Source organism: Canis aureus, chromosome 5 (assembly GCF_053574225.1).
Source record: "Canis aureus isolate CA01 chromosome 5, VMU_Caureus_v.1.0, whole genome shotgun sequence".
NCBI classification, from domain to species: Eukaryota; Metazoa; Chordata; class Mammalia; order Carnivora; family Canidae; genus Canis; species Canis aureus.
Genome location: NC_135615.1, coordinates 21,611,424 through 21,630,983, shown reverse-complemented (window position 1 = coordinate 21,630,983; position 19,560 = coordinate 21,611,424). Strand labels below are relative to the sequence as shown.

The 19,560-nt window shown below is 39.1% G+C and overlaps 1 protein-coding gene across 2 annotated transcripts in view; it reads right to left on the bottom strand.

Annotated features, from left to right (window-relative positions):
• Positions 1 to 8,492, bottom strand: part of MINDY3 (MINDY lysine 48 deubiquitinase 3) — an 84,053-nt gene extending 75,561 nt beyond the window's left edge. The window contains exon 1 of one of the 2 annotated variants that reach the window (XM_077897080.1): positions 8,165 to 8,492. In XM_077897080.1, coding sequence (XP_077753206.1) covers positions 8,165 to 8,258 — 94 coding nt within the window. In that variant the 5' untranslated portion in view covers positions 8,259 to 8,492. The remainder of the gene's footprint in view (positions 1 to 8,164) is intronic. The other variant, XM_077897079.1, reaches the window with a different exon arrangement.
• Between the last annotated feature and the right edge of the window lie 11,068 nt (positions 8,493 to 19,560).

Genomic DNA, 19,560 nt, shown 5'->3' with positions numbered 1-19,560 from the left:
TTTGCTACAAATGCTACTGAGTAAAAACATAAATTAAAACACTGGATTAAGCACATCACTGAAAATACAAAAAAAGAAACCTAGAGCACTGGAGAGAAAAACCACTTTAAAGGGTTGAGGTGTGATTCAGAATCCAAGGACAAAAAGTAAATGCGATCTACTTTTAAACAAGTGAAGAGATTCACCTTTTTTTTTTTTTTTTTTTTAAACCATTCCTTATTTCCATTAGGAACAGAGCTAGATGCAGTGGGGGACCTCCTGGCTGTATCTCCTGTTCTAGGTTGGACAAAAATAATGGTAAAAATTATTGTAAAAAAAATGGTAACCTGAAAAGTGTAGCTGGATAAAGAATTATTATTTATATAGACTGAGGGCCATGAGTTTAAAAAGAGAAGAGTGATTATATGAGAAGGAGGACGTTTAAAGACTCCAAGTCTTGAAAGAGTGGTGGTGTAGTGATGGAGGCAGGAGACGGGACTGGATAAAAAGAGGTTCTCAAAGTGTGGTCTACAGAACCTTGGAAATCTGAAACCCTTTCAAGGGATCTACTAGAGGTAAAAATAATTCTCATAAGGATATGAGGATACTAAGACATTATTTGACCTTTACACTTGACATTCATAGCAACGGTACAATAGCAATGGTGGGTGTTACTGTTGGTGTCTTAGAACACATGAAGGCAGTGTCATTAACTGTACTAGCAGTCACCATCCTGGTAAATAAAACCACCCTCTTTCAAACATAAAGAAAAAGCCATTTAACTAAAGAATGCCCTTACTGATGCTACTTTTATTAAATCTTGACCTTGAATAAAGTGTTCTTTTAAAAAATATTCTGCATGACAAAATGGCAACTATCCATAAAGCACCTCTGCTACATACCTTGATGATGACTGATCTTTGTCTCAAGAAAAAGCATGTGTGTAATTTTCTGAATTGCAAGCTGGAAGTACTTTTTTGTAGAGCACTGTTTTTATTCTGAGAGGCTACTGACAGACTATGATTACTCAGACTTGGGTTTGTGGCAAACCCTTTCTCAGAAGTGAATGAAGTGAATGATGTGAGCTTGATACTTCAAGGAAAATAACTGACAGTTATTTTTGCCAGTGATAAAATTTCAGGCTTTCAAGCAATAACTAAAATTTTGGAAAACCCGCATCCAGCACCGTGAACTTGACACAGTGACTCAATTCTTAGATATTTTTCTAATGACACCAGTGGTGATAGTAATAGGACTGTTGATACTGTCAAAAGGAATGTATTATCATTTGGAAATGTCAGCAGAAACCAGTGGACCAACGACTCCTAAAGAACTAATGCACAGTGTTAGAAATAAATGCTCAAGTAAAGGTCCACTCAAAATATAAGACAAAACCAATGGTTTTCAATTTAACAGAGTACAAAAAATTCATTCATTGGGAATGAATTCCCAATGAATTCATGTGGCTCAGATTCCATATTGCAAATAACCTCTAAGAAACTACCACCTGTCAAGTTGTGGTGTAGTAGCAAAGACAGATGGCCACAATTATCTGAAAAGGCTGTTGTAAGACTCTCACCTTACCAATTACAATCTTTGTGAGGCTGGATTTTCTACACTTCCTAACAACATGACCGCAACAGACTGAACAGAAAGTAAATGTGAGGATCCAGCTATCTTCTAATGAGCCAGACATCAAAGAGATTTACAGGAATGTAAAACAATACCTCAGGTCTCATTAATTTTATTTTTCATATTGAAGTCCTTAATAATTTTTCAGAGTATAATACGGCCTGGAGTTCAAAATCTTCAGAGCCACTGGCCTAGAAGTGAATCTTAACAGGCTTCTAAATTATATATACAGGCAAAGAGGAAGTGATATTACTGAGTAAGAATGAGGGGAACGAGAGAAAATTGAGGAGAATGTTAATTCTGAAAAACGTTAAGAAAGGCTGACAAGATAAAGAACTGAGACAAACACTGAGGGCTCAGCTAAGGTTTGAGGACTACATTTGTGCAGATGCTGACCACAATTTTCTCCATCGATACACAGCAGCATGGGAGAAACGGAATAGACAACAGGCTACGGGGAGGATGAGAAACAGTACAATGCACAGAACAAATTTAATAAGGACAAATGAGATCTGATGGTGCTGGTTATCATGTCAAGATAACCAAACAGAGGTCCAACCTAGAACAGGAGATACAGCCAAGAGGTCCCCCAGTCCATCTAGCTCTGTTCCTACTAGAAATAAGGAAAGGATCCCTGATGTTGGGCCTAAGGGTAGAGGCGAACTTAGGTTCTGTCAAACTTCGGGGTATGTAATAAACATGAATCAGTAATGCATTCTTACCTTCCTTAGAATTACTAATAATGTAATGTAGTTTTCAAGATTCATGAGTGGGACTTATAGCTGAAAAGCATTATAGTGAGTTGCTTTTGTAAGCTAGATATAAAAACCTCATGGAGAGAATTCTAGGCAGATCTGCTGTATTCCAAATTCTGTTTAATTACATTAATATTCTGTATAATTACAGTATACATGTTTGACTGTGTTAAGTGATAATGAACAAAGGCTATTAGGGCACAAAATGAAATAAAGTCAACTAAATGTAAATTAAGTATTCTAAAATAGGAGTAAGCTAAGTAGGCTTCTCCCCTTACAATAAGGTTTCACTTGAATTTAAATTTTTTAGGATATAGTTATTTCTCTTGTATTCATGTATTCAATATTTCCTATCTTTAAAAGGAATTGTCTTTTCACAAAATGTTTTTTTCTGATTAGATCTGAAATTAGCCATCTAATCCTAAATATTTAATTTTGTATCACATTTCATAGTACTGAAGACAGAGAAATCTGTTTTATACCTCTTAACTAATTTAAACCTGAGCCATGAACCTCTTCGTAATTTTCCCATATTTTACTCTTACATGACTTACTCTGTATCTATATTATTCAAACCAATTTTTAACTTCTGCCTCCATAATTCTAGGCTCTCAAGTAAACAAAAGCCCATAGAAAGACTTGGATCATCATTACAAACTGGATAATACTGGTTAAATCAAATCTGAGCTGTGCCTTATTTTCCTCATCTATTAAAATAAGGAAAACTACATTTATCCTTTGTTATCTCTCATGTTTGTTGCAAGGATTAAACAGGACTTCCAGAAACTGTAAAGCATGGTGTAATGTAAGAAATTATCATAGTTACTTTGAACTAAAAAAACACATTATGTATCCAAAGTACCAAGAAATTAACTTTGTCATATAAACTTGTAAATTTTAAGTTTAGAAAAACTGGATTTTAGGTGACATGATTCAGATAGGTTGGAGAAAAGAATATCCATTCTTGAGAAAAATAAAAGGTGTCCAACAACAAACACTTCTGAAATGATATGATCCACATTACCCTCATTTTGGAAAAAATTAATCAATACTGGTGTTTCAGGGTGCCTGGGTAGCTCAGTCGGTTAAGTGTCTGATTCTTGGTTTCGACTCCGGTCATGATCTCAGAGTCATGAGACAAAGCCCCAAGTTGGGCTCTGCCCTGGGCTGGGAGCCAGCTGAAAATTCTGTCTCCCTCTGCCACTCCCCCTGCTTATGCATGCTAACTCTCTCATAATAATAATAATAATAATAATAGTAGTAGTAGTAGTAATAATAATAACTTACCATTATTACTTTGGTAAAATGTTAATTATTATAATAATAAATGTATTAACTTATAAATACATTTGATACTTATATTTTAACTGATCCCTCACTTATCCTAAGTTATTTGTTAAACTTTTTTTTCATATTACATAACAAAAATTGTCATATACCACAGGTTCAAATTCAATCAACTGTAGCTCTATTCCCTAACCCATTCCCATAAGCCCCCCCCCAAAACAATGAACTGATATAAATAGGAAATGTATTTCTCCTTCTTGGGTTAATCTTATAGGTTAAACAAAAAAATAAATAAATAAATAAAGCTTAGGGGAAAGGGAAAAAAGGAAAAAAAATAGTTTCTAAGAGCTTATAATCTAGATCAGGGGTTGACCTGTTTCTGTAAATGCTGTTTTGGAACACCGCCATACCTATATTATCTAGGGCTGCTTTTGCTGCAATGGCAGAGATTACTATTGAGACAGAACAATAAATGCAGCTCACTCTCTTACAGAAAAAGTTTGCGGAACACTGAACTAGACAATCAATACTAAAAAGAAAACAGAAATTCCCAATAAGTCAAAATGTTTTAATTTATAAGATTAGTACTTATTCCTGTCGGCTCTAGATGACTTTTATTTTGGTTCTGCTGGAAGTTGGTTTATCTACCACTTGCTACCATCCCTAGCACTACTGTCCTGGTCCAACTAAGCCACCACTACTGCAAATGTCTCTCATTTGATCCTGCTGTCTCTCTCAAGCCACTACAGTCTATCTTCAAACCCAGCAGTGAGATCAGTCCTTTTAAAAACTTGTCATGCCATGTCTCTTCTCTGCTCCAAACCCTGCAATGACCCCTCATTTCATTCAGAATAAATGCCAAAGCCCTTATCATGGCCTATAAGGCTTTACTGGTCATTCTTTGAAAGGGATTTCTCACATCATTTTTTATTACTCTTCCTTTCCTTCATTGCATCTTCAGCTGAACTAGTCTCCCTCCTGCTCCTTAAACAAAAAGCCAGGAATACTCTGCATCACATTTTTAAAAAATTTTTATTTATTTATGATAGTCACACAGAGAGAGAGAGAGAGAGAGAGAGAGGCAGAGACACAGGCAGAGGGAGAAGCAGGCTCCATGCACCGGGAGCCCGACGTAGGATTCAATCCCGGGTCTCCAGGATCGCGCCCCTGGGCCAAAGTCAGGCGCCAAACTGCTGCGCCACCCAGGGATCCCCCTGCATCACATTTTTTATAACAGCTAGTCTCTCTGCCTGGAACACTCTTCAGATAACTGCATAACTCAGTTGTTTCCGGTGCTCGCTCAAATCTCAGCTTAAAATGAAGGCATATCCACATCACCCCATTCCACAATTCTCTATTTCTTTATGTTCTAACTATTACATGTACTTCATTTTGCTATGCTTCTTACTTGTCTTCCTTCCCATCCTACCTACCAAGTCTGACTTGCAGAGGCCTGGAACACTGCTGTAGTTTGTGGGAAGAAGGACAAAGAGGATAAATGGTGCTTCTGAATGAGGTAGAAAATATACTTTTCTTAAAAAATGATCACAGAAAATTAAGCAGGAGGAAAGAAAGCCGGAGACTCAATTTCCAAGTCAGAAAATAACAACTGCAAATCTTTAAATTATGTAATTTGTCTTTCAAAGAAAAACTGGCAAAAAACCCAAAACAAAACAAAAACCCCACCAAACTTTTTTCCCCCCAAAGAAAAAGGAACTGCAGGAGAGAATTATCTAAAACTGCCAAATGAGTTCAAACAACGATGTGCCACTTCTGTGGCTCACTGATTTCACATATTACCTGAAACTGCCAAATTAATTTAAAAAATCCAACTCTGTGCTGCAGCAACTCCTGCAGCTTGTCTTAATGTGTCAAAAAAAATTAACATGATCAATATTAATTCAAAAATGTAAACATAATTTCACAAATATTTACCCCAAACATCTTACACCTTTAACTTGCTTCCAAAAAACTCTTAAGATTACAGTTGTCAAAGCAAAGTTACAGACTAGGAAATAGAGCCAAAGGTGGTGTCACATTACAAATGCTGTAAGGCAAGTGCAGCAGTGTCTTGTGCCTATTCTCATAATCCCAAATGACTGCCAAAGCAATCGTCAGCAATGATTTTTGTCTCTAAATGAATAAATGAATACGGCAGTTAACAAAGCAAAGCCAATTAACAACCTCCCTCTGATTCAGAGGTGGTAACTTAAAAATACATATTTGGTTGCCTGAAAATCTTGATCAATATAAGACCATGAAGAATTATATATCCACAATATAAACATATTCTAAAAAAAAAAATCTTTATCTTTAAAGATATCTTTAAAGGTGGTGGCTGAATGAATCCTGTTAAGGAATTTCTTGGCACAGTATTCTCATATGTCATAACGTCGTACTTTAAGTAATAATTATCACGTATCCTCTTTGCTTCAATAAAAAAAAAATAATGAAAGTAAAAATAAAGTATTCGTCAAATAAACAATAATTTCTTGTAATCATCAGGTCATGGCCAGAGAGTGATCTTTGGCTTAGCCTTCCAATTAAATACTTTTTAAATGAAGTCCTAAGAATTTCCAATGTCAGATATCGTGCTAAGTGCCTCAGTGGATTTACATGCCTTCAATCCTCACAACGACCCTGTAAGGTTGACACTACTATTATCTGCATTTTATAGAGAAAGAAACTGAGGCTTAACTAAGTCAAATCATTTGAACCTGGGACCAAAATACACCTGTTCCAAAGTCTTCGCTTAACCAGTCCTTAGAAAGGCCTCCGAATTCTCCCGGAATCTGCAGTTTTAACATAAAGGCTCAATACTATCTTATTCTATGTTGTAAATGCTTAATCAATGCTGACTAATTACACAGGAAGTAAAATTTTTCTTAAATCTTCAAAGCCCCTTATACCTCAGGGCAGTTCACTATTAGGATAAATGAAGTCAAAGTAGAAGGTAAGCTTTAAAATCTGCAAATGCAGGCGTCCAAGATTTCAGAAAATATGACTTCAGTGATGTAATTAAAATGTGTAAAAAGAGCCAAACTAATTACATGTTAAGGTTTGGAAACTCACAGGAACAAGTGAAAACAGAGCCATATTAAGAACTGGGAGACTTGTAAATTCACTCCCATTCTATCAACTTGTGCAACTTTGGCCTGTTCATTTAGCCCCACCACTCATTTTCCTCATTTGCAAAACAAGAGTGATGGACTCAATAAGCTGCCCGTAATACATTATGGGTCTAATTTTACCAGCTCTTAAATGAGCCATATCTGGGAGAGAGAGGAAGGGATTTACTTAAACCCCGAATTTTTGTTACAAAACACACACTATGAAATAGGAACTTGGGAGTCACTACGCTAAAATTCCCCTAAATCCTTTGAGAACTGGTATTGTCTAAATAAACGACTGAACAACCACTGAACAGCTATCATTTACTGGCCTGTGATGTTTTCCATTACACGACCCTTCCTACTCCAAAGGCTCTTCACCTCACTTAACTTTGCTAAGTCTTTCCTAAGTCACCTTACCTAGTGTGCGACGCAGTGCTTCGTTATAATTTAAGAATCACAGGTAACTAACTACTAGTATGAAGTACCTAATGCAGAGCTTGGCACAGCGCAGAAATTCAATAAATGGCAATTTTTATCTCATTACTACTCGTATGAATAAAAAACTCCTTACGTAACTCCAAAATCCTGTGTGGAACCTTAAACCAGCACAGGAAATGCTATGATCCACGCTCCTTTTAACCCTCAGAGATCACTAAGCCCATCTCCAAACCCGGGATACGTTGGGTCGGGAGGGCACCTGACAGCAAGCAACCCTCTACTGATACACCGACTCCTACGTCGAACCACATCGTTAAGATACAAACAGGGGAGGATCCCCGGGTGGCTCAGCGGTTCAGCGCCTGCCTTTGGCCCAGGACGTGATCCTGGGGTCCTAGGATCGAGTCCCGCGTCGGGGCTCCCGGGATGGAGCCTGCTTCTCCCTCTGCCTCTCTATCATGAATAAATAAATAGAATCTTAAAAAAAAAAAAAAAAAAAAAAGATACAAACAACAAAGGCTCTTTGACTTTCCAGTGGACTTGGCTCTCTCTCCCAAAATTAAACCAAACACCAATAACGTGAAGCCTTGTTGGGGGGGGGGGGGTGAAGACTGGGGGGGGGCGCACAGGGCACGCCCTCGGTGTCATCCCCCCCCCCATCCCATCACCACCCCATCACCACCCCGTCTCTCCAGCCCAGGGAGGGGCAGAGGCACTTCGGGTCCTGAGTGTAACCATCTCTCTGTAACCATTCTCCAGCTCAACCACTCCCCCACCCCCACCCCCAAGGCAGGCAGGGCGTTTCTAGAAAGTCCAGTTTCAGACCCGAGCAGGACAAGTGGGACAAGAGTGCAGGGCGGGAGGGGGGTTAAGCCGTGGGGGGGGGGGGGGGGGGGGCTGTGGCGCCAGAGGCGTCTCGGCGAGGCTCTGTGCAGGGAAGCCAGAGCCCAGCCAGGGTACCTTGCGTCCAGCGGCAGAAGATGGTGTCGGAGAGGCCGGGGCTGCTCTTGGTGCCCCACACCAGCTCCATCAGCTCTTTAGTCAGTTCGGACATGATGGGGTACCGGCGAGCGGGTCTTCGCTTTCAGGACTCCTGCCCCGGCACATGGGGAAGGGGCGCCTGCGGAGACAGGAGTGGCGGGACAGCTGCGGCAAACGAAGCTCGGAGCGTGGACGTGAGGAAGACGCAAGGAGACACCGAGCTACTTGCAGACACTGCGCCTGTCAAGCCAGCCCCGAGCGGCAGCAAGGAGTTTCCCCGTACCGGAAGTGCCGGGCCACTTCCGGCTCCCTGTTCGCGACCGCCCCGCCCCCGCCTCCGCCCCCCCCCCCCCGACGCCGGGCGGGCCCGGGAGTCGCCGCGCCGGAAGCGGAAGTGGCGGGCCGGAAGAGCCTCGGACCTCCCTGGAGGCAGCGGGCTTGCGAGGTCTCAGCCCCGGCCTTAGGTGGGGTGCTCGGTGTTCACCCGGGCTGGCGCGCCGCGTTCCCTGGGCGTGGGCCTGTTGTCACCAACCGGGAGCACCTCCCTTGGCGCGCTGCCCTGGTCCTGGCTGCAGGCTCCGAGGCCCGTAGGGCGTAGGAACAGAGCCTCGCCTTTAAAATGTGTGATGTTGATTCTACTGAGCTACGGCTCTAAGACGGTGGTTGGGTCTCGGTGAGGAAACATCCATGTCTGTGTGGAGAGCCACCCATAATTCGAAGACTCAGACTGGGTGCCTCCGTAAGTCATGTAAAGGCCAACCAACTATTCAACACATAACCGGAGGCTGTGGTTTTATTTGCATTAGGAATGTTTCTACCTGGGGGCGCCCGTGGGGGGGGGGGGGGGCGGGTCAGGGCTTGAGCACCTGCCTTAGGCCCAGGGTGTGACCCCGGGGTCGTGGGATCGAGGCCCGCATCGGGCTCCCTGCATGGAGCCTGCTTCTCCCTCTGCCTGTGCCTCTGCCTCTCTCTCTCTGTCTCATGAATAAATACATGAAATCTTAAAAAAAAAAAAAAAAGTCTCTACCAGATGTAATGCAGGATTACAAAGCTATTTATAGACATTCAAAGCAGCCTGTCTGGAAGAGGTAGAGCGTTTTCATCTCCAGTTTTTGAAAGGGTGGGATGTGTGGAGGGGAGTCCAGGGTTTAGTCATTGACAAGCATCCAGCTGCACTTGGTTTGTGCAGACATTTGCATTTGTGCGGCTTGAAAAGAAGAGAACGAATTGGCTAAGGTTTGAATTTAAAAGAGAAGGGCAAAAATCGGATGGGTTCCTTACAGATTGCAGATAAAAGGCTTTGCTCCTTTATGCTTTATTTCTGACTTCAGCCGTCTTTGCTGTAGTTAAAAGAATTGCTCAGAGTTCCTGAACCATATCTATAAGCCTCCTAGTTTTTATTCTCTTTGGGATTCTCTTGACCCTATTTTTGCGAAGCAAATCTTATCCATTCTTCAAGACATAGTGTAAATGTCGTTTTGTAATAAAAATGATTCTGGTCATTCCAATCTGGAGTAAAAATTTTAGCTTCTGAAATTGCTTACGATGGTTACCATCATCCTGGGATTTGCGAAGAATTACTTATTCTCTTGGGATGTAAATTTATGAAAGTCAAGGACTTGTCTTATTCATAGTACTTAGCATGGGGAGCATTGAACATTGCTGGATTGCAATAAGCATTAGATGAAGGACTAATACTTGCCTTACGGAAATTTAAAAATTCATTACCTTTCAGCACATGAGCTATCAGGGGAAGTAGTATTTGATTGGTCAAGTTAAACATCTAATATTTGCTTGGCGGTTTACAATTTAAGGGATTATTTCACTTCCTGAAAGACATAGAAGGGTCTATGTTTGTAGAGCCTGTGTGAGTGGCGGGGGTGTTGGCCACGATTGTTTTCTTTCCATTAATATACAGATAGTAGTTATAGACTTGATTTTAGATATGAGGAAAAGGCTAAACTTCCAAAATGTAATTTTAAAAACAGAATATTTCTTGATCTGTGATTTTTCTAAGTCTCCAGCGACAGTGACTGGCAAAATCTTCAGTCCATTGATAGGTCTTTTCCACTTTTAGGCTATATTCTTTATTTGCAGTGTTTAAAATTTTTTAATTAGGACATATTTTTAACAAGGAATATTTGATTAATGTTAAATTATTTATGTTGCTTCATTCATTAGTTATAACACCTAAAGTGTGAACTTGCTTACATACAATAAAAATGCAAATTAATATTCATTTAAAATTCTCTTATTCACTAATTATATATAAACATAACACATATTGGAAGCAGTCAAGTTTGTTGCATTTATATATAGTACAGAACAATAATACCTTTCTGTTATTATAATTACTTGAAAATTATGTAGATTCACTTTGAAGTATTTATATTGCTCCATATTTTAGCATTTTTTTTTCTTAAAACCATCTCTGGTTTTGATTAAAATGATGTGTATTATTAAGATGTACACAGGTTGGGGCAGCCCGGGTGGCTCAGCAGTTTAGCGCCTGCCTTTGGCCCAGGGCCTGATCCTGGAGTCCCGGGATCAAGTCCCATGTTGGGCTCCCTCCATGGAGCCTGCTTCTCCCTCTGCCTGTGTCTGTGCCTCTCTCTCTCTCTCTGTGTGTCTCTCATGAATGAATAAATAAAATCTTAAAAAAAAAAAAAAGATGTACAGAGGTTGCATGAATGAGGTTTAGTCCTAAAAGAGTACTAAAAAATCAGAAACTTTCTGTTCATATGTAAATTTTATTAGTAATATATCCCTTTCATTCAGATTCAAGTCAGGGCACAGCCATAAAACTGAGCTGAGATTTACATCATGATTAATTCCTGCTAACCTTCTTTACTACCTCACAGCAACAGAATTAATTACTCTATCAAACCCTGTGTTTAGTTTCCTGTCTTTCCCAAAATTTCCATCAGAGTACAATGACTTCATTACCTGGTTCCTAGCAACTACCATGGAAACAACAATTCTCTAACTGGAAGCCCTCAAACTCCTAATTTAGTGTATTTGCATTCCTTTACCTAGGAGAAATCATATCTTTAAAAAACCTACCCTACAATATGATTAATATGTTCTAGGCAAGTTACTCAAACAAATCCATACTCAGTTACTAATAAAACTATTCTTATTTGCCCTACATCTTCTAATAACAGAGTATATCCATCAAACAAATGAAAGTGTATCCTTTGCATTAGTCTAACCTCTTCTCAGCAGGATAATTCTCCTACCAAGCATTTAAGCCCACCATTGTCATTCTCAAGTATGGCATAGTGCATCATTTCCCAAAGCATTTTCTACTAGCATTAATACATGCTGGGGAGGGGGCTCAATCATTAAATTCCGGGTTAAACAAAATTAAACAACTGTTCACTGCAAGTCTCTAAGAAAGGATTGTATTCAAGGCTAAAAGACAGCTAAATGATTTTATTCACAAAGCTTCTCACATAGTTTATGTTCTGCAGAATACTGTTTGAGAATCACTGGCATAAAGCAGGCTTTTGATTGGAATGAGAAAATATGAATATTACTTCTTATGTGAATACTGTGATCTTGGATGAGTCATTTTAGCTATACTGTGTTTTTTTTTATCTATAAAAGGACTACCTCTAGATAATCTCTTAAGATGTCATTCACTTCAGATCCTGTCCACTTACATGATTTAAAAAAATTCTCTGCTTAGAAATTAAAATATATGAGTGAAAACAAAAAGAATTTTGAGCATATAGAATAAACAAATAAATAATTTAGCATCATTCTTCACTAACACGTTATTCTTCACTAACCACCAAAAGAAATTATTTGCCATTTAATGCTTAACTATGCTAATATTATAGAATGAGAAGATTAAATCCCAAATTGTATGTTAATCTAAGACTATATTAAATGGGTACATAATATTTGCACAAATATTTGTCCATAATACTTGGATACGTTCTAGGTAGCTCGAACTGGCTATGTGTCAAATAAAACATTTTTTTCCCATAAAACCTGCTTCTCTTTCAATGTTTCACGATCAGTGAGTGAAGAGTACCATCCTCTACAAATAAGCACATTTTTTAATGTTCTCAATTTTGATAGGATGAATAAACAACCTCTTTGAGGCTCACTTGCCGCATTCACGAAGGAAAGTTATTAATAATAATTACATCATACAATGATTATGAAGTTTAACAGAAAACATCATATGTAAAAGAAATACTCAGCTGAAAAATAATATTCTTATGTTAGCTATGCTAATGGTTTGAACAAAGTACCATAGTAGCAAAGATGGAAGAAGAGTTATTTCTGCACTTGAACTGGATAGAATTTTGACTAGCGAAGAAAGGGAGGATGTGCATTTTGGGCATGAAATACTACTGTGGCAGGAGCCTGGCATTTATATCACTAGAGGGAGATGAGTCAGGAATGTCAGGTTAAGGAGGGTACCATAGACTGAATTGTGTCCCCTCCAATTCCATATGTTGAAGCCTTAACCTTCAATATAACTATACTTAGAGACCGTTCCTTAAAAGAGGTAATTAAGTCAAATGAAGTCATAATGATAGGGTCCTAACCCAATGGAATGGCTGTCCTAATAATAACAGGAAGACACCAGAGATCTCTCTGATACCCTGTGCACATAGACAAGAGGCTATGTGAGGACACAGTAAGGATAGATGCTGTCGATAAGTGAGGAAGAGAGGCCTTACCATTAACTAACCTTGATGGCACTTGGATCTTTGTATTTGCAGCCTCCAAAATTGTAAGAAAATTAATGTTACTTAAGTTACCCAGTCTTTGGTATTTTGTTATGGGAGTCTGAGCAGACTAATATAAAGGGCTAGAATCTTAATAATATTGAATACTTTCTTACATAGTTAAGCAGCTAATATTTATTGATCACATTTTATGCCAGTGACTGTATTAAGCAATTTATATGTATTACATACAGTACAGAATCCTCACCATTCTGGAGTAAGTACCACAATGATCTCTTTGGAGGATAGAATTTTGCCCTGGGTTTGCAATAAATGGAAAAACTAGGATGGAAACCCAGATTTTTCTAACCCAGAACCTGTACTGAAACAAAGTTCAGAACACGGGTGATTTGATTCCAAAGGCTGTGGCCTTAGTACGACTTGTTTCTTAATACTACGGACTTTAAATATAATAAGAGCTAGTTAAGATTTTTCAACAATGTAGTCAATAACATCATCCTTTTATCTTATGAGAACTGGCAGTATGCAGTGAAGACAGTGGTTTAAAATGGGAAAGCCTGGAAACAGCTAAACTAGTTAAGAAGTTACTGCAATAGTCCTTAAAGAGATGCTTAAGACTTAAGTTAGAACAGTACCAGTGGCAATTTCAATAAGGGGCAAATCCCATGGACATTTTAGAAGCAGAATGGATAAAACTTAATTTACCATGATTTACTATGAAAGGAAGGTGACATTAAAAATGTTATAAAACTTAACTGTGCCTAAATACAAGATTAGCATCTCTATTGATCAAAAACAGAATAGAAACACAAAAAGGAATCCAAACTTTAGATGTGCTTCGTTCCAGATCTGGAAACAGGAGTGAATAAGTAGGAGTTAGTCTTCTGAAGGCTGAAGTTTCCTGAAGTAACTACATAGAAACTGGATTTGAGGAGGCCAACTCTACTCCTGAAAGGAAGTTATGACCATGTATTATACTGTATGCCTGGTAACAAAGAGGGTGTAGGAGAATAAGTAGATCTAAAGAGAATAGGGAGGAAGTGTATTAATTTTCCATAGAAATCATAACAAATCACCACAAAATTTAGTGACTTAACACAAATGTATTACCTTAGTTCTGAGGGGTCCTAAGTCTGACAGGGGTCTCACCAGGCTAATGCCAAGGCATTAGCAGGGCTATTCTTTCTTTTGGCCTTGGGAAGGGTTCATTTCCTTGCCTCTTCCAGCTTCTAGAAGCTGCCTGCATTCCATGGCTTGTCACCCTCTTCTTCCATCTTTAAAGCTAGCAAAAGCTAGTTATGTTCTTCTAATACCACAGCACTCTGAGCTCCTCCTCTTGTCCCTCTTCCAGCTTTAAGGACTCCTGTGATTATACTGAGTCCACTCAGTTGCTCTAGGATAATACTCTTATTTTAAGATCGGCTAATCAGCAACCTTAATTTCATCTGCGACCTAATTCTCCTTTTCCATGTAATCTACATAAGTTGTATCACAATTTCCAAGGATTAGGATATGAACATCTTTGGATGGAGGTAGTCTGCCTACCATACACAATGAGAGATAATGATCAGTATCTCAAGAACACTGAAATTAAGATGTTCATTAGATATTCAATAAAATTGGGAGTCTAGCATTTATCCATCCAATAAATACTTACTATTATATAGGCACTTTCCTATATATACATTGGGGATCCAACAGTTTAAAAATTGACAAATATTCTTACCCTCATCAAATTTGCCTTCTAATGTGGATCATATACAAAAATAAATAAATAAATGAAGAATTTTGTGTGTTTCATTAAATCCTCTGGAGAAAATAGAGCAGAGAAAGGACAGTACTGAGTGAGGAGTAGGGGGTTGCAATTTTATAATATAGTCCTTCCCTAACTCATGATAAAATAGCATGTAAGCAGAGACATGACAGAATGAGCCATGACATACAATGATAAATATTTCAGGCAGAGGAAATACCACCTGCAATGACAAATTGAGAGTTAGCCAGGACAGTTGGCATAATTGCAGAGTGCACACTGAGGTTGGGGACAAATGAGGAAATAGTCTTTGTTCTGTGCTGCAACTTCCCTACTGGGGCTTGTGAGGGGTCCACCCAAATTTTTTCCTCTCCCATGGGGATATCTTGGGAACCACAAGGAAGGGGCAGAGTTATTTTACTGCAGCCTGACCTGCAATGCAAACCATCTTTTTGCAGTCTCCATTCAAGAATTCATGTGCCAGGAGATCCCTGGGTGGCTCAGCAGGTTGGCGCCTGCCTTTGGCCCAGGGAGCGATCCTGGAGTCCCAGGATCGAATCCCATGTTGGGCTCCTGGCATGGAGCCTGCTTCTCCTTCTGCCTGTGTCTCTGCCCGCCCCCCTATCTCTGTCTATCATGAATAAATAAATAAATAAATAAATAAATAAATAAATAAATCTTTAAAAAAAAAGAATTCATGTGCCACATGATAAGTGAGATAGAATATTGTGAGATAAGTATGGAAAGTACTACTTCTGGAGCATAAAGCAGGCTACTAAGCATTGTGCTCTGTTCTTAGCAGTTGGAGGTATAAGGTACATAACTTGTCCGTTATTTTGGAGGGAAGTCCAGAGAGTCCAGACCAATAAACCCAGAAACATTTAACTGTTTTGATAGGCCCTTGAATCTTTGCAGAATTTATCCCTCCCCGTCTGGAGCACATCACTTACCAGACATGCAGAGTAAAGTTGACTCTTGAACAACCCAGGTTTGAATTGCCCAGGTCTACTTAATACATGGATTTTTAAAATATAGCACAGTACTATAAATTTTCTCTTATGATCTTCTTAGTAATATTTTATTTTCTCTAGCTGACTTTATTGTAAGAATACAGTCTATAGGGATCCCTGGGTGGTGCAGCGGTTTGGCGCCTGCCTTTGGCCCAGGGCACGGTCCTGGAGACCCGGGATCGAATTCCACGTCGGGCTCCCGGTGCATGGAGCCTGCTTCTCCCTCTGCCTGTGTCTCTGCCTCTCTCTCTCTGTGTGACTATCATAAATAAATAAAAGTTTAAAAAAATTAAAAAAAAAGAATACAGTCTATAATACATATAATATACAAAACGTGGTAATTCGCTGCTTATTTTATTCATAAGCCTTCCAGCCAACAGTGGGCTCTTAGTAGTTAGGGTTTTGAAGAGTCAAAAGTTATACACAAATTTTCAATTGCATCAGAAGTCAGAACCTCTAAACCAACCCCTATGTTGTACAAGGATCAACTGTACTTTCCATTTCTTAGTTATCAGGTCCAATTAACATGATGTCATGTGTGGTAGCCAGTTTCCAAGACTATCCCCAGTGATTCTCTACCCCTGCTATTCCTCATTTTTTTGTATTCCCCCTTACATTGAATAGAGCAATATTTACAAGGCAAGGTCATGAAAACTTCCTTGCTTTCCTAGGAGATGCTGCCTGCTATGTTATGAGGACCCTCAAACAGCCCTGTGGAGTGATCCATATGGATCAAAGTATTCTTCTGCATAATCAGCACCCACTTGGGTGAGCCAACATGAAAGTGGGACTTCTACCACCAGTCAAGACTTCAGATGACTGTAGTCCTCACCAACACCTTGATGACAAAATCCTCAGAGACCTTGAGCCCAAACCACTAAGCTCAGTTTCTCCCAAATTCCTAATCAACAGAAACTATGTGAGGTAATAAATGTTTATTGGTTTTTTTTAAGTCCTAAGGTTTGGGACACTTCATTATGCAGCAATAGGTAATACATCATCAATATACTGTACCAATGTGATATTCATGGAATTTCTAGATAGTCCTGATCTTTGGGGGCTATCTTTTAACAGAAAGCAGTAGACATAATACAAATTTGGAGCAAGATAAATGCATATGTATTGTAGTCCATCCTATGTGATTGTGAACTGTCTGATACTCCTTACGGAAAAGTATTGAAGAAACACACTTATTTTATCAGTAGCCACAGTCCACACACCCAAAGTTGTATGAATCTACTGTAGTGAAGATACCAAAGCCCACAAAGCAGCTGCAAGATGGGCTATTCTTTTTGTTGTTGTTGTATATATATTTTTTAATTTTTATTCGTTTATGATAGTCACAGAGAGAGAGAGAGAGGCAGAGACACAGGCAGAGGGAGAAGCAGGCTCCATGCACCGGGAGCCCGACGTGGGATTCGATCCAGGGTCTCCAGGATCACGCCCTGGGCCAAAGGCAGGCGCCAAACCGCTGCGCCACCCAGGGATCCCCTGTTGTTGTATATTTTTGTATTGGATTTCGATTTGCCAACATATAGTATAACACCCAGGGCTCATCCAATCAAGTGCCCCCCTCAGGGCCCGTCACCCCATCCTCCCGCCCACCTCCTCTTCCACTACCCCTTGTTCATTTCCCACAGTTAGGAGTAATGAAGGGCTATTATTTAGCTGTTTGAAGTAATCTTACTGACATCCACCTTTATTCATCCAGTCCTAAAACGGACAAGACTGTTGAATTAAGTGGAGACTATGGTGGGGATCATTATTCTGTATCCTGTAAGTCTTTTAGTGTGGCACTAATCTTTGACATTCCTCCCAGAATGCAGTATTGTATTTGATTTTCTGTCTTGGTTGAAGGGAGCAGTCTCAGGATAGCTAGTCTCTGAAATGGCTCACAATGCCCCTTATCTTCTGATATTCAGGCTTTGTGTAGTCCCTTCCAACAGTGAATAGGGCCGAGCAGTGTGACCAGTGCAGAAATGACACCGTTTGATTTCTGAAGCTAAGTCATAAAGCATGTTAAATTTTTTGCCTTAGTTCCTTTGAATCTCTTATTCATGGAGAAGCCAGCTAACATGTCATGACACACCAAGATAGTACTATGAGAAGAACTGAGACTTTCCTCCAACAGCCAACATCAACTTGATAGCCATGTGAGCAAGCCATCTTCAAGTGGATTCTCCAGGCCATTTGTGCTTTCAGATCACTCCAGCCCCAGCTGATGTCTGACTGACCCTCACGAGTAACCCTGAGTAAGAACTACCCAGTCAAGCAGCACCTAAATTCTTGTCTAAAGAAACTAAGAGGTAAAACATATTTATTGTTATGCTAAACCACTACATTTGGGGGTAATTGTTTATGTAGAAATGGATAATCAATAGAGATTTTGGTATAGGGAGTGTGATGCTACTCTAACAAAAATTTAAACAAGGTGAGCATTGCTTTGAAATTAGCAAGTAGGTAAAAGGTGGAAGGCCTTTAAAAGAAAAATGTTAGTGAAATAAAAGCAAAGAGACTGTTTATAGGAGTCAGGTAATCTCAAGGAGATGGACAGTGATGGCTCAAAGGACAGTCAGAAAAATACTATTAGAAACAAGAGTGAAGGGGATTCCATGTAACATGCTGCCTTCAGCGCTACTGTGGACAGTAGAAAATTTCCTTAGTGAATTGGGTAACTTCCAGGCACAGTGTTGAACATGCCAGTTGGCTTCCTCTTGTCGCCTGTAGTAAAATCCCAGAAGAGAGAGAGATGCTCAGGAAATAACGGTTTAAGCATAAAAATCAAGGATTTGCTGGTTTGGAGAATTCCTGGACTTTCCATATGATGAATGATGTAAACATTTAAAAATGGATTCCAGGCAAAGATTAAGTATAGGAAAAGGTCAGGAAAACATGGTCTAAAGATGAAAAGAAAAATATGCCTGTAAAGAACTTAGAAAAATCAGTCAAACAAGAGTCCTTGTAATGTTTTAAAGGTGTGTCTCATGGATCTTCTGCTTTAAATAGTAGGGCTTCTAAGAATCTGAAGTATGTTGTATTTCAGTAGCCTCACTGGGAGTCCAATCTCGAAGAGACTTGCAGTGTGCCTATTATCTAATGGATTAAATTTCAGTAAGATTCCTAGGAGAACCACAAAGATTTTTAAAATAATCATATTTTGTTCTCTTCCAGGATTTTTTTTTTCTTCCAGGATTTTTATGGTTTCAGCTCTCACATTTAGATTTTAATCCATTTTAAATTTATTTTTGTGTGTGGTATAACAAAGTGGCCCAGTTTCATTATTTTGCATATTGCTGTCCAGTTTTCCCAGCACCACTTGTTGAAAGACTATTTTTTCTCCATTGGATATTCTTTCCTGTCTTGTCAAGGATAAATTGACCACACAGTTGTGGGTTCATTTCTGGTATGGAAGCGTTTAATCACTATATTGTACACCTGAAACTAGTATTACACTGTATGTTAATGAACTGAAATTTATTTATTTTTTATTTTTTAATGAACTGAAATTTAAATAAAAACTTTAAAAAGCAAATGTATGATTTAAAAATAGTCATACTTATGGAAACAGCACTAATTTGAACTGAAAGGAGCAGGGACAATAAAAATAAAAATTGAACTTTCAATCCTCAAATTTATACAGGAAGAAGGCTGAGAACATGACCCAGCTGCAAACATGAGATAGCTTCCATAATAAAGGGTGGAACCAAAAGTTCAGAGGGTAGATCCAAAAGTACAGTGAATCATTCTATCCTAATTGAGGAACTAAGAAGATGTGTCTGATGTGTCCTTCTAGATTTTAGAAATGCTATAGGCACATAACTCCTGTGTACCTCCTGTTTTACCAGTTTTTGTTTTTTTTTTGTTATTTATTTATTTATTTATTTATTTATTTATTTATTTATT